This window comes from Tachypleus tridentatus, chromosome 9 (genome assembly GCF_004210375.1).
Source record: "Tachypleus tridentatus isolate NWPU-2018 chromosome 9, ASM421037v1, whole genome shotgun sequence".
Classification (NCBI taxonomy): domain Eukaryota; kingdom Metazoa; phylum Arthropoda; class Merostomata; order Xiphosura; family Limulidae; genus Tachypleus; species Tachypleus tridentatus.
This window is the reverse complement of record NC_134833.1, coordinates 54,799,748-54,816,743: the sequence shown is the minus strand read 5'-3', so window position 1 is coordinate 54,816,743 and position 16,996 is coordinate 54,799,748. Positions and strand designations below refer to the sequence as shown.

Genomic DNA, 16,996 nt, shown 5'->3' with positions numbered 1-16,996 from the left:
TAATTTTAGGTGAAAGGCAGCTAGTCATCACCACCCACCGCCAATTCTTGGGCTACTCTTTGACCAACGAATAGTGGAATTGACCGTCACAAGGCCTACTCAACAAAATTTTATTAACAATGAACAGACAAGAATCAATAGTTTCGTTTTGAATTTACCTACTGATTAAGTATATCTTATTACAAGTTACAGCTTTTACAGTAAGATTTGTTTTTAAAACGACGTTTTGATTACTTTGTTCGTTTGTATTGGAATTTCGCACAAAGCTACTAGAGGGCTTTCTGTGCTAGCCGTCCCTAATTTAGCAGTGTAATTTTAGATGAAAAGCAGCTAGTCATCACCACCCACCGCCAATTCTTGGGCTACTCTTTGACCAACGAATAGTGAAATTGACCGTTACATTATAACGCCCCCACGGCTGAAAGGGCGAGCATGTTTGGCACGACGGGGATGCGAACCCGCGACCCTAAGATTACGAGTCGCACGCTTGGCCATGCCGGGCCATTTTTTTATTACTGGTGCTATCATTCTCAAATACAAAAATGTTAACAGCAAACAATGTCGCTTTAAATAATAAAACATTCTCGTTTGGTGGTTAGAGCACTCGACTCGCAATCTGAGGATCGCAGGTTCGAATCTCTGTCACACTAAACCTGCTCGCCCTTTCGGCCGTGGAGACGTTATCATGTTACGGTTAATCCAATTATCTGTGTAGCCCAAGAGTTGGCAGTGGGTGTTGATGACTAGCTGCCTTCCCCCTAGACTTACACTGCTAAATTATGAACGGCTAGCGCAGATAGACTTCATGTAGCTTCTAGCGAAATTCAGAAACAAACAAATAATCAAATCTTACTTACTATAAAAGATGTATTTTTTATTAAAATATACAATAATTAAGCAGTTACAAATGAGTAATTAATTATCAAATACAACACTTCAACTGAGTTTTTAGTTTTATTCTGAAAGAGTTCTAGTTTGTTAGGAAACAATTATGAATTAGTTTTACACTAGAATTTCTCGGGCGTCAAAAGAATATAATGAATGTTCAGTACTGATTCAGTGAAACATGTTTGACGTAAATCAATATATAGTTAACCGCATAATCGACAAAAATATCAATATTAAAAAATTGGTTAAACAGTCGCCAAGTTATTTTGATATTTTTATTTTACTTTTTGTTTCAGGTTACTGTGCACAAGGACTTCGTTTAGATTTTTGTCATGTCATGTAATAAATGATGAGTGAATGAGGAACCCTGAAAAGAGATTTAATAGTAGCATTTACAGTAACTTCTGTGTAATTGTTAATTATAATATCAGATCAACAAAAATAAGCGCAAATATAAAATAGTAATTATACTTCAAGCATTCACACATGTAAACGAACAAATGTATCACCTGGTCACATGTAAATTAATAACACATATACAAGGAAATAACACAACTTTCAACGCAGGACAAACCCTCACATGTTTCACTGAATGCATCATTTACTGTATTATTTGCATAAAATAAAATAGAAAAAGCAGTAATTTATGCGCTAGCCACCGAAAACGAGGACATCTAAACCATATGAAACTCCAAATCAAGATGTATACACGTAAAGGCAAACATTTCACTATCAACGATCATACGGTTGGGGACTTTTCAATTCTGTGATTTATTAGTGGTCCAACAGACATTTACTAAAGAGATCTAAAGGGATCAATCCACAATCTGGAACCCTCAACCATCTGGTTTAAATGAACGCTTTTCCTTCCTAGAGATTCTCATTTTTTCCATATTTTATTTCAACATTAATTTCAGTCTGTTCCATATTTATGTATAAGATGTAATTTTATAGAGGATTTTCACACTACACGTTCAGAATGCTACTCGCGCAAATTTTAATTCTGCGCATGTGCATTTTGTTGCAAGCTGAGAGATCTGACGCAGCTTTCTTCCTCGAAAAGTCATCCTCTTTAAATAAAAATACAAAAATAACTTGGCGATTGCTTATTCTACGCTTCAGTTTCACCAAGGTTTATTTGTCGGTTTCCTAAATAACGTCAAAAATATATAGATATAATAAATATTTCTTTTTGCTGTAAAAATATTTTTTATTCAATTCTTCAGGTATCAAAGGAGAAGAAAAAACAGAAAAGTAAGTATATTTTTAGTATAACTGTTAGATGAATATAGTACAAGATGTTGTTTTTTTTAAATACAAATCGTTGTCTAGTTTAAATTCATTCACGTTGGTATCTGTTTTTCTTTTTCATTTCGCTTTTTTAAAAACATTTTGACTTATTTGCGAAGAGCAAAGCCACCTTTGGCTATTTGTTGTGTCCACTGTAGGGAAATGAAGTTGAATGTTAGTGTTTTAAGTTCTTAGATTTACTGCTCTTACGCTGGGGGAGCTTCTATAACGAGTGCAAGGTAAAGTAAATGTTTTGTGTGGTTTCTTAGAGCAAAGCCACATTAGGCTATCTGCTGTGTTCACAGAGGAGAATCGAACCCCTAATTTTAGTGTTGTAAATCCGTAGACATACCACTGTCCCAACAAGGAACTGTAAACATAGATGTTATTGCAGAACAAGGAAAATGCTGTTCTCTGATTTTCTGACATTTTTTTTTATTCTGTAACTGTGTACGCCTTAAAAACGAACTGCAAAATTGCAACATTTGTATAATGTATAAAATATCTTATGTCCTGCACTACATTTGTACCAGAATTCTAGGGTTTATTTCTGTGCGATAAATGCAATATTCAACATTGAGGCAAATCATCTATCATCACATGCATGAGGGTTGACTATATCTAATTATGAACCGGAAAACAGGAAACACATATGTAAATACGTTGTACTAAATCGAGCACAGAGCGTGAAACTCATAGATACGCATGCCTGCTTTTAAATTTACGTTAAATACGCATTAGTAAGTTTCTTAGAAGCACCGAGTTTGAATATAATTTTCCCAAAAGACGATATTCTGTTGGAGAACATCTTATATAATTTGCAAGATACATAAATAAAGACAACTTTATTACAAATTAGCATCTCACTGAAAGTTTATTCAACAAATCAAAGGTAAAAAGTTATCTCGCTACACGTTTCATCATGACTGCCGTTGGAAACACTGAAGTTTCATTGTGAAAATATAGAGACTCCAACCCCCATCAAGACGAGACGTCTGCAGGTTTACGACATTAGAATTCGGGTTAAGGTACCCGTGATGGGCAGAAAACAGATAGCCTATGATGTAGCTTTGTATTTAATAATAATCAAATAACCTCCCGTTACCTCAGAGGTATATATGCAGGCATACGACGCTAAAATTCAAGGTTCAATACCCGTGTTGAGCACGACAAGAATAGCTCACCTTACAGCTTTGTGCTTACAATAAAATGTGTGTGATATATAACTACATGTATTTCTGACATAAGTGTGTACAGAACAATAACACAGCTTATGACAATATATGGTTGTTTGCGTATATAGACTAAATGTCTACAGAACAGTAACACAAGCTGTTTCAATATGAGAATGTCAGTGTATTTGGTTTGCATGCCTACACAACAACAGCACAGGCTCTGTGAATACACGATTGCTAGTGCATCTGTACCTACTGTCATTTCATCAGAAAATTCAAGGAAAATCATACTAAATGAAGCCTGTCCGACAGTTAGACTTGAAATATAATTGGTAAATAAAAAAACAAAATACATCAAAACAAATGTGACCAGTTCTTAAAAATAGAGTGATAACTTAAGCTATATTGGGATTAGAAAAATAAAAATAACAGATGTAGTATGAAACAACTGCAATGTGACAAATGCTTGGAATAACACCGACATGTGCAAAGTGAGGCAAAAGAAAGTTTTTTATATCATACAGCGACTATTTTAACAAGGTATTAAGTAAACATGGAGTTAATGATCACACCGTGGTAAAAACTGACCCATTTGTTTCGGTGTAGTTCAATAAAATGATAAGTGTGAAAGGTTAAATTCTTAGGCCAAGGATAAAGAAAGTTATTTATATTCTGTATTGATCATGTTAGCCATATAGTTTAAGCTAATTCAAGAACCACAGTATGGAAACAATTACTAGAGGTGGATTAAAATAATAGCTTTGACAGCTTAGAATTTTTAGGTTTGTAATATATTTTGTAAGGCAAGGTTAAATAAATTACTTGTAATCCATAGTTTCAAGTTGGTTTATGAAATCGATTTTCATAACATTTTTAATAAAGATTGTATGAACAAGTGGTAAAACTATCAGTTTTATACATTTTAGCGAAACACAGTTCGTAATTACTAACATTTTTAATATCATTTGTGACTTGTTGAAATAAAAAATTACCTGTGTACTTAAACATTTATGTTATTATTCATGTTTTCTCTCTAAAATCTTCGAAATTACAATAAACTCGAGAGAATCCAATAAGGTAGGATAGCTAAACGTTATAGCATGTTTTTTGTCTATTGAAAGGGCAAATCTATAACTTTAAAAATCTTTTCTGTTAGCTTTAAATTCACTTAGTGAACTTCATTTGTTTCTGTTGTACTTTTCTTAAGTACTAGAACTATTGGGTAGGAATACTTGGCTATGTCAAGAAAGTTGATAGATCTTATTTCATCGATATATTTGCATGATCTATTAATTTGTAAAGATTTAAAGTAGTATTCTATCATAAGAAGTTGTGTGACTTATTGAAATTCGAGTTCAACCAGAAATAAATCTGTTACTTGGGGATGAGATGATGTTACCATTTATCAATGTGCCATACATTTACTTAAAAATCTATAAGCCGAATCTAACCAGTTTGTTGTTAAGGAACGATCTTATAGTTAACGTAAATTCATTCAGTGTAAAACAGTGGAAGTTTTTGAAAGAAACATTTAGTATCATCTGATAAGTTTATTGTTGTTGTTTGTTTTAATTTCGCGCAAAGCTACTCGAGGGCTATCTGCGCTAGCCGTTCATAATTTAGTAGTGTAAGACTAGAGGGAAGGGAGCTAGTCATCACCACCCACCGCCAACTTTTGGCTACTTGCTTACCAACGAATAGTGAGATTGACCGCCACATTATAACGCCCCTACGGCTGAAAGGGCGAGCATGTTTGGTGCGACGGGGATTCGAACCCGCGACCCTCAGATTACGAGTCGCACGCCTTAACCCACTTGGCCATGCCGGACCGATAAATCATTTATTTACATGTGTTGTTAGTATATCTATTAATTGAAGACGCGTGTTTTTCACTGATTTTTCGAAAAGATTGTTAAATTAAAAATTTTCGACTGAATTTGTTTGTATTCCATTGAATTTTCGTTAATTACCTGTTGATTAATACTTGAACTTTCTTTCATAACGCTAAAAGATTTCTTCAAGAATTCATTGATTTATGTAAAATATTTTCCCTATTTATTGAAAGTGATAAATTGTCTGTGATGATATTTCTTCTCCAGCAATGAATCTATATTTATAAGGTAACTTATGAAGTGTAATAATTGAAAATAACTTCAAAATTACATTGTTTGCATGAGCTAAAAAGTATCTTAGGTTATTTTCGCAATGTCATTTATATCGGTCTTAACGTAAGTATGAATAGAATCACCTATAGGTTGAAATGTTTAAGGATTGTAATCAAGTTCTTTTAAGATAAGAAATATAAAATGATATTATTTTGAGATTAAAATATTATTAGCACCTTTATCTGCTACTATTATGTCATTAAACGTATTTAAAGGTTCATGTAGCATCTTTTTAATGAAATATAAGTGTAACATTTTTGAATAAGCTCTTTATATTGTTTTATTCTTATACTCATACAAAGCAATGTAAAAACTGACTAGAATGTGTTCGTTTACTCCTGTTTCATATTAGTCAGTTAAGTAATTGCATCAAATATTTATTTGTATGTCTACAGTTGATTTCGAAAACTGGCAAAATTTATGTCATTTAGCCTTAAATCTTCATTTTGTACAATGATAAGATTTCCAGTAAAGACGTGTTGAGTAGTTGTGTGAATGTAACGAAAAGTAACACAACGACAATCCGAAAAAACGTTGTTGTTCAGTTTGTCATCATTATCTACAACCATGTTATAATTAAAGATCACGTTTCCTTTGACTTTTTTGTAAGGTGTAACTATCGGAAATTAAATATTACATGTGGTAGGTAATAACTACTGTAGGAATTTTTTCCAACTTATAGATTCTAGATTAGTACGTTCTACACTCAATTCAATAAAGGGAACGATGAGGAATACATTTGTTAGATATTCCAGGTCTACTTTTGAAGACTGCTGACAAGTAACACATTAGCTAACTTAAATGGACGATCAACATCTGTAGAATTGGAACTAAATTGCTTTGAATAAATTTAAGTTTTTCTTTCACTGCGAGGCCTCGTAATGCAACATAAAATGAAGAGATCTCTTAGCTTAATGGCGCTATTACTTCTTGTTTCTTTTCATCTTGACTACAGGAAATAGATTGAAGAGATTGAGTAAAATAACGATTAGTTGAAAATTTGCTACTCTGTAAAATGTTACTTTCAGCTTAATTTTCTCATTCAGTTCAGATTAACAAAGAGTCACAAGTTTATACATCCAGTAGTTTTATCTTTTTTCTGGGGCAGCTCTGTTGACACCCAGTAGCACATCGGTACGTCTCCGGACTCACACCGTTAAAAACCGAATTTCAATACCCGTGGCGGGCTTAGCACAGATAGCTTATTGTGAAGTTTTGTGTTAAATTCTAAACAAACAAACAAAATCAGCTCTGTAACTTGTAGATCATTACTTGTTCGTTCAGTAGATTTGTATTTCTTCTGGTTCACCTTCTGTTAACTAGCAGATCCATACATTTAACATATTATATGGTAGAATTAGAAAGTCTTAAAAGTATGTCCAGAATAATTTATTATAGGTCATTTTGGTAGAAGTTTCTTTTATCTGTTAATTCTTTCATGCGTGCAATTAAAAGTTTCTATTAGTCTTACAATATTTTTATTTAGCAAGCTAAATATTTTATTCTTCAGTTTTGTACAGTTTAGTTTGAAAACATAACTTGTTATTTATGAAATAACAAAGTAAATTTAGTTTGAAAACAATGATACAACGGTTGAAACATGCGAGACATTTTCTATGGTTATGTTATTTGATTAGAGTATCGGGGCTGCAAACAAGTTTACAGCATTGTTAGATTAGTGTGTAGTAACAAAGCAATGTTACAACATCTGAGGCAGCTTCTATGATTACACTGTTGGATTAGAGTTTACTGACCAATCTACGTTATAGCATTTGAGGCAGCTTTTGTAACTGCATTATCGAATTTGGTTATCGTGGGTATGATATTGTTCTTGGTGAAAACTTGTACATCTGCCAGAATCGGTAGCGGCGGTTGTATAAGACCCCGTATTGGGGTTACCATTTTGACTACTAAGAACGGTTAGCAAATTCTTCTCTGTTATCACGTTCCCCTATTGAACTGCGTAAGCCTTGTTTAAGGCTAAAAAATAAAAAAATATTTATCCGGTATAAAAAAAATATTTGTGGAACAACTATATATATATATTTGAACACGTAAGGTTACCAGTGTCAGATTCCGACCTCACCAATCCGAAAACTGTGGATACCAGATGTATAAAATATTTTGAAAAACTATAGGTAAATTTAATAATTATACCATGGTACATTACTCAGTTGTAATATGTGATATAACTATTCACTGTTAATACAAGTTAAATTCCATATTCCCAGAGTGGAGTTAAAAAAAAACAATTATAACGGGAAAAAGACAACTAATAAAATTATTCAGAGCTACTAAAAATCTACAGTAGTAATTATAATCAATGATAATCTACAGTAGTAATTATAATCAATGATAAATAGTTTTAATTTTACATATCGCCCCACCGCCGATACAGCGGTAAGTCTACGGATTTACAACGCTAAAATCAAGGATTCGATTCCCCTAGGTGGGCTTATTAGATAGTCCGGTATGGCTTTGCTATTAGAAAATATAAACACAATTATACATATCAGGTCTGACAACTCCAACCTAAGTCATCAGTAGCGTAACATCGCTGCTAACGGTGTTTTAGGCCCTTAACCCAAAAACATCAATCGATGTTGGGCCTAATTAGCGATATTATCAAGACTCAAAGAATAACAGTTGCATGTAGTTTCATGTACCCTATCTATCATATTTTGTCAATGTAGTTTTTGATATTTAAGAAATTTGATATTATATATATAAACCTAGCAAATTATATTTATAGTTCAATTACATATTAAGTTCGTTAAATATAATATTGTAAATAAATTTCTGTAAATTAAAGAAACACGTGGAAACATATGTCTCATTTTATGTTTGACAAGTTGTAGCTAGATGATCACAATACAAGGTATAACCATGTTTTTATAATAAAGAACTAAAACAAAGGATGTTCATGTTTGAAAATGCAAGTGGTAAAATTCCCAAATTTAATTTCATTTATAATTTTCCTATTGGATAACATATTTTAAATATTCTCACATTAATTATAAGTAAAAGTTGATAATCGTGAATGGTATTTTTACACCGTATTTCAGACCTGTTCATTCTCTTGAAGAAGAAGAATCTCCCAAACACGATGCCCAACTTCTTGATCTCATTTCAACAAAACATGATTTTTCAGGTAGGACAATGTGCACTTGAATACATGATTTAAGAATATACAAGTTGTTAATCTGTATGTTCCACCTAAGTAGCTGAGCGGTAAGTCAGAGTTAATATGACACTAAAAATCGGGTTTAGATGCCTTTTATGGGCACTCCCTAGCTTTGTGATTAACAACAAATAAAGAAATTAATTTATGCATTTATTTTCTTGTAATAATATTTGTTTACAAACAGGTATATTACCATTGTTACTGCAGAAGTACCAAAATTATGCTTAATACTAATGGTTAAATCAAGTTTTAATTATATATCTTACTGTTTAACAACAAATGTACTCGAAATTTCCATTCTCTTGTGCTTAACTCCTTCTGTGTTAGGCTTTTTTGGGGGTGTGGATATATGAATAAAATAAAAAGGTAACATTTTTCGTTTCATTTTTTGATAACCTATTATAATACATGATAATTTTGAGCAAATAATTAAAAATCGGTAAGAAATAGTTTTCACGAATTAACTCAGGCAAATACTTTGAAACATAGAGGGCACCCGAGTTATCTCGGGAAATCACGAAAGGGGTTGATAATCATTATCTGTTTATGTGCTTAATGACATTTTGGTATTTATAAGTTATAACTTAGAAACTAAATACCAAACTGTTTAATGTTTTATTCTACCAGCTGTTAGCCTGTTCTTATCAATGAGTACAAGATAATCTAGCGTTCATGTAAAGATAGTTGAAGGGCATTCCATTCTATCTTAAGAAATATTTGTTGCTTGTGAACTTTATCTAATGTACTGACAAGAGATTCAAAACTGCTATGCTGCAGCTCAAAAACTCTTGAAATGCATTACAGTTGTTACTAGTGTCGTTAAATTGAGTTCTCTTTTTTCTGTCTCGTGTACAGGACCTCCAGATGTTACTCATATAAGTGCAAACTGGGGTCATGCTTTAACAGTGGAATTCCACCCAAGGGATTTTTCTGAGGAAGTCATACTTCGAATGGACAGAAAACCAATGTTCATTCCATCACAGACTGTTCGAGTATGTGAAATAAATACTCAAAAATAAACATATATATCAGTTTTCCTATAGTGTAAAACCTGGAAACAAGGTACCTCATCTCTGGTCAAATTAACAATTGATCATATTTTTAATTATGACATATGGCATTAATACACTAATTAAAGTTGTCAAGGAGTAGATCTTTACTTGAATCAGATAAGGGTTTAAATGACAGCTGTTACATTTTACTGTATATTATCGACTGAGAACACAATTAGTTGTAATATCTGAAGAAGAGTTTGCTCTTGTTTTCTGAGCAAAAATAGATGGTAATAGCAAACAGATCCATAAACTTTAATTGTTTTTCTAACAATCGTATTATTTGTTTCTCGTTTCAGTGGAGTGAAGGTGAAAGCGGAAATGGAGATAGAGAAGCTGGCGAGGGAAGACCATCAACGTTCGTTGTTATTGAAAACCTTGAGTGCATCCCTGAAAGAGAAAAGTGGGCGCCAAATCCAATAGAGGTGACATCGCTGCAAAGGATTGAAGAAGATGACAGTGGAATAACAGCGGAAACCCCTTTGATGAGTGGGCTTCTGGAAGCAGAAGAAGTTAGTTACATTAATTTTCTTGTATTCTGTTGTTGAAACGTGTAGGATCACAATGAATTTATCGATCAAAGTACGTTAAAATGAAATATTATTCTCTTGTATCATTTCAATATCCAAAAACAAGAAGAACATAAGTTTTGACAGCATTCATTATTCGATTGATACATTACAAATATCAGCATAAAACACTGACACGTATTATCATCTGTAAATTCTTCAAAGTTTCCAAACAAATAAGCAACTTACTTTCGAAAAAAATATTTCTGGTTCTAGGGTTTGCTCATTTATTTTATTTCAATCTCTTGGCTACTTCAATGGAGAATTTTAATATAGAAACTTGAGTTGTTATTCTCAATTATCAAGTATATATTTTTTCATTTGTAAACTTTATGAGAAAAGCAGTGAAGAAACACTTGAGTATTTAACAAAGATAATTTATTAACAATTTTTGATATACAATTGTTTAATACCAGTGCAAAGAATGTGAAACAATCATATAATACCCAAAACAAAATATTAACGGACGACCTAAGGCGTTTAATTAGTCAATAAATATAACTTTTATTATAGTTTTTCGTTTTACAATATACAATATATTGTGATGTCCTGAATAAATATTAAAAAAACACATCAGTAAATTTAGAAAAAGTATACACGAATGTATTAACATCATATATTTCCCATTAATAGCGTCTTCTGGTAACAGATGTGTGAACATGGTATTATGAATTTTTTTCAAGAAAAGTTTCAAAAGTACCCAGATGGGCGAATTTAGTTTTAGCAGCATATATAACATAATGTTTCAAATGTAATATAAGTTTTAAATGTTTTAAGGAACGCTTTACATTTAAGAAATGAAACATAAAACTCTAATAAATAAACTTTTGATTTTACTTACTTTAGTTACAAACAGCTCATTCTTGACGTATTAACAAAACTAAATTTTTTATAGATTTCAAATTTCATAACAACTTTTACCAGTTGAGTTAAATACAAAATATTCTGAAACTCATACATCATGTATATTCATCAAGTTGTTGTGCGGTTTTGATGCATCCACGCAGCGGTTTGATTTGAATTTCGCGCAAAACTAATCTACAACTATCTGTACCAGTTGTCCCTAATTTAGCAGTGGTATACTAGAAGGAGAACACAATCCACCACTAACTCTTGAACTACTCTTTTGCTAACAAGTAATGGATCGTCTGTCACATTATAACTTCACCACAAATGAAAGATTGTTTGTTTGGTTTGGTTTGAATCTCGCTCAAAGCTATAAGTCCCTAATTTTGCAGTGTAGGACTAAGGGGAAGACAGCTAGTCATCACCACCCACCACCAACTCTTGGGATACTCTTTTACTAACGAATAGTGGGATTGACCGTCATGTTATAACGCCCCCACGACTGAAAGAGCGAGCATGTTTGAAGTTATGGGGATTCGAACCCGCGACCCTCAGATTACAAGTCGAGTGCCCTAATCATCTGGCTAAGCCAGGCCCAAATGAAAGAGCGAAGACGGTTGGTGATTGGGCATCTATGCAATGAAAATATTTTTTACAATCGATAAACGTTATACATTTTTCCCTTTATGATACAGTTAAATATGTTATTAAAATGCTTTTATTATTATTGCTATTTTATTTACTTAATAAGCATTTTACAGTTACAAAGGTAATATATTTATGCTCTTATACGTTAAGGTATTTTCTTCACGTACATACACTGGAAGATACTCTAATATTCTCACAAATTCAACTTCAACTTAAAAATAAAATAGCAAAATAATTTTATTCGAACTGGTTAAATTTATACGTCATAATTTTACAGAATATTTTTTTTCGAGTTAAGGAAATTTTTATCTTCTAGTTAGCAGAAAACAGGACCTGCTGCGCCTGCATATAATAATTTTAAGATTTGTATGACATCCTTTATATAAAATGTGGCTGTCCGCTGTGGTTAAGCAGCAGGAATATGCCACTAAAATCTGGAGTACATACAACCCTTGTGTAGCCTTGAGCTGAACAGCAAACAAAGCACAATCCAATAATACGTATAAATTGATACCAAAGCTTATTCCTGACATCCTCATAAATTCACCATGATTATATTTGTCTCGCTCTTATATGAAATAATACAGACTCTAGTTTTAGGTTTTCTTCAATAAGTAGTTACCTGATCAGTTTTTTAAGGTGAGACACAACTAAATTACGAATATTGCAAGATAATTGGTTCTGACACTGTCCCACTTCTGATGTGTTTCTGTTTTTCGTTGCTGTAAGTGAAATGCACTTCCTTGAGCTCCTGCTCAACTTCATTGACCTGAGAATCAGTTGCGATTATAGACATCTGATTCATTCTCAGAGCAGATACCTTAAGTATGCAGCAAATCAGAATCGACATATAGCGGATGTCTATTTGTATTGTGAATCGTTGTCTATATGCATAGGTGTCCGAACAAGTGTACCATTAATTGTGTAGTGAAAATATGTTTTACTAATTACGCTTTGATACACTTATAGCCAAACCACAACAACTGTATACAGTTAGCTTTCTTCCCTTTGTCCGAGGGATATTCAATGACTGAAATATCCATAAGATTTATTTTATGCTAACTTTGAGTATTTTAAACCGAGAGTGCTAAATTTAAGTGAACAATAATGTTTGTTTCAAATCATCTGTCTATTCATCTGATGCTTGAGTTTTACTCTAATAAACTAATAACAATGAGTGAAGTTATATTAACAGTTTTGTATTGCCTTAATCTTAATGTTACTTTTCATTTAGTTTTGCTCCACCCACCCAGTGGCACAAACAGAGCCTCAGCTGACTCGTAGACATTGAAACGGATTTCGATACTCATGGTGAACAAAGTACAGATAGGTCATTGTAAAGCTTTGTGCTTAATTTCAAACAAACAAATAATCCTTTATTTTTTTTAAATGCTTGTGGTACATTGACAAGTTACATTTGTTGTTACTTTCAATAATAATTATGAGTATATAGTTTCTCCCTTTTAGCTTTTTTATTGGAATAATAGCGAATTCTAGTGCAAGTACTTTTACGTGGTCATATTCACTAGTTGTTAAACATTATGTGGCTCTACCATTCTGGTGTTACGCCAAGGAGTTCAAATTAGTTATGCTAATGAAATTCTGCATTATGCTTTTACCATGGGCTTTCGTAATAACAAATTTCTTCTTGTACTATCGATTCTATCTGAGATCTGCTGGAATAGTTAAATGTATATTCTAATGAATTGTGTAGATATTTAATATGATGGCTCGCCTTAGTTCCCAAACGAGGTTCCTACGAACTCCAAAGCTTTGTGAGCATATTTCTTGGTTGTGAGAAAGCTGTTTTCTCCATGATGACGAGAAATCCCATTTGTAGAGAAAATTATATTTGTATAAGCGGCTGATATGGGTAGAAAAAGCACTATGTAGAAGAGAAAACAACGTTTCGACCTTCTTCGGCCATTGAAGAAGGTCAAAACGTTGTTCACTTCTCTAGATAGTGCTTTCTATATCCATACCAGCTGTTTTTACATATATAAAGAGCTGTTTTCTGTTTGAGATATGCATGCATTGATATCATGCAGCGTTAAGTAGATAGCAGTTTTCTTTATGTTTCTTTGTTTTCTATAATATTTGGTTGTTGTAACAGATATCTGGAAAAGTCTATAGATTGCATACTTCATAGATCACTTTTTTATTGGGAAAATAATAGCACCCCGTCAGACGGTTTTGGAATTCATACAAAATTAAAAAGCTTAAACCTCGTTCAGGGACAAACATTTTCGGCATGGTCAATAACTTCTATATTTTATAAGAAAATTCGTAAATAATCTGAAGAACTCGAATTATAAGATTTACCAGAGAGAGAGTCACTACAAACTCTTAGACAGTCTTTTTTATATAACTAGTAATAGGACTAGACAGCAAGTCACTTCTATCAAAACCCCGTTTCAAAATATTATTGTTTTGTTATTGCTAGTCTCTGTCATGCTATACATAAAAGCCACAGAGGTCAGGATTCGAGAAAGATATTTCGATTTTTCTAAATGTTTCCGTTTCCACGATTTTAGTCGCAAACGATCTGAGCTCGTGAAATCTGGGATTGTCACAAGAGAAAAGCTCTTAAACTTAGTGCGCAGTTGAAAGGATATGTGAAACGACTGTCGCTATTGACAGATTGGACGCATTTCCGACAACGTGACGACTGCATCTTCACTTCTCAAGGAACACTTTCTGCCGTTAATTTAGATTAATGCGATCAAACGCCAACAGGAGAACCTTAAGCTTACAGAACTGTGTGCTATGCTCCTATGTATTAACACATACTAACTAGCCCTTAAAATATGTACATAATACATGGAATCACCATAAAGATTTAGTGTCAGTAACATTAATATAATAAGCTTTCAGGAATTAATCCTTTTAAAGCATTTCTAGGACATTATGAACGATGTTGTTGTTTTTTTTAAGTTAAGGTAATCATGAATATGAGTAGATGTTAGACATGCATATAGAATTTGATTTCAATCCTATCCTTTGAATTTCAATATGACATGAATGTGCTTTACAATTAAGTACAGTTTGTATTTTAAGTTGCGTACGTTTAAGTACGTATATTTAATTGCATATGGTTATCCTCTATAGAGAGATTTTTATTTATAACAATCGAGGTTTATTGCACAAACAGTTAGTGTGATATTTTTAGAATACTTCGTACAATGCAGAATAACTTCTTTTATATAGCACTGAAACCTTATTAGTTCAACTTAAAATGACAGGCGGTCTGAATTTTAGTAAATTAAAACTAAAATATTGTTATTAAAGTCTTTTGAAACTACCTTGTCAGTTCTGATTTATAAAAAAAAATTCAAAACTAATGATCAATACTATAATTTTTAAACTACTTTGTCAGTTCTGATTTATAAAAAAATACAAACCTAAATTATCATTATTATAATTTTTTGAAACTACTTCGTCACTTATGATTTATAAAACTATTAAAATTAAATTATTATTGTTGTAATTTCTTGAAACCAGTTTGTTAGTTCTTATCTATAAAAAAATTTTCTTCCTATCTACTTTTTGTTAAGATCTCGCAACAGTCTGTGAAGGAGGTCCACATACTTTCCACTGCAGTGTGAAATAGGCCTAGTGTTGTGTCCAGGTCGTTGTAGGAGTTGCATTTATGATGATTAAATTGGTGCCTTGAGTAGTGTAAAAAAAAGAAAGATCATTTTTAGATCAAGCTGAGCTGGGAGAATTTCTGTCTGTTTCGAACTCTAAAATCATGATTTCAGAACTGTAATACCGATATCCACGTGATGTCAAGCAAAGTGTCACGATTTTAAGATGAACATTTTGGTATTTGTTGTTTTTACATGATGTTGCTGTGGTTCTAATAAAAAATGTTAAAAGCGTGAAAAGATATTGTAAGTTATTATTGTTGTGAATGTCCAAAATAAAATATGCTTGTTATTTCTTTGCATGGGAAGTTCTCTTTTGTTTTTTGAAAAATCACATCTTCCGTCTTCTATCTGTATAAACTTTGTTACTGAAAAATGGAAAATTAAAACAGTTTTTATCTCTACAAAGATATAAAACTTTTGTAAACATGAAACCCAGACAAAATCAGTATATACGAGAATTTCCCAACTTAAAATTGCGGAACTCTTGTTGATAAGTTACAATAACCGTATCATACTAGGGCTTACGAAAAATTGCTCCTTTTGAACACAATTGTATATTTTCTAGCATTACTCCTTTTAAAATCATACACATATTTTCCTTTCACAAACTTACATGTACTCATTTTCTTACGTTATCATGTTTCATGTTTACAAAAGTTTTATATCCTTGTAGAGATTTTTAGTACTCATTTTCTTACGTTCTCTTTTCACGATCGTACATCTTAAGTATCTGCTAACGTTACTACCTTCAAGATAATAGATGTATTTTAACGTTATTTCTTTCATGAATCTTTACATACGTACTTTTTAACATTACTTCTTTCACAAAAATACGTAAATATATATGTTTTCTAATATTATTCCTTTCATGAACAAAGTATATATTTTATTACATTACCCTTTTCACAACATACATAAATGTATGTATTTTCTAAAGTTACTCATGTCACGAATTTTCTCTTGCAAATTAAAATAAGACATTTGTTAATTTCACAGAAATGTGCAGCCTGTGATTGCACCAAATATATTTAAATATAGAAGATGAAATGGCATGCTTATAGTATCGTTGAATAAAAAGACGTGTTGATATATATATAATGTAATTGTCTACACGGAGTTAACGTATGTTTTTACTTGCGCGTATAAGCAGTAAAAGTGTGTATCACTTTTTTGTCGATTGGTACCCTGAAGCGATTTGCCTCATGTACGACGACCAGCCGTTGTGTTGTTTCATCTTTAAAACCAATGTAAGAAAAATAAAAGTAGACACAATCCTGTATATCATATTCTTAAACACAACTGGAAAAAGACATCCAGATATTTGTGTTATTATATACAAACTCATAAATATATTGCTAGTTTCATCATTTATAATGCTATACACACATGACTTAATAAATCTCTTTATGATACTGACAATATTGTGTTTATTAAAGCCATGATGCGATTTTCATAAAATGAATTAAACGTACAACAGTTATTGAAAATTACTTTAAAATTATATTTTCTATCAGAATAGAAATTTCACT

At 32.1% G+C, this 16,996-nt stretch overlaps 1 protein-coding gene across 1 annotated transcript in view; it reads left to right on the top strand.

Annotated features, from left to right (window-relative positions):
• The window catches only part of LOC143225274 (protein turtle-like), a 107,009-nt gene extending 91,249 nt beyond the window's left edge, over window positions 1-15,760 (top strand). Inside the window, exons 10-14 of the mRNA XM_076454371.1 lie at window positions 2,115-2,142; window positions 8,584-8,669; window positions 9,558-9,694; window positions 10,054-10,266; window positions 15,372-15,760. Coding sequence (XP_076310486.1) covers window positions 2,115-2,142; window positions 8,584-8,669; window positions 9,558-9,694; window positions 10,054-10,266; window positions 15,372-15,422 — 515 coding nt within the window. The 3' untranslated portion in view covers window positions 15,423-15,760. The remainder of the gene's footprint in view (window positions 1-2,114; window positions 2,143-8,583; window positions 8,670-9,557; window positions 9,695-10,053; window positions 10,267-15,371) is intronic.
• The last annotated feature ends 1,236 nt before the right edge of the window (window positions 15,761-16,996 follow it).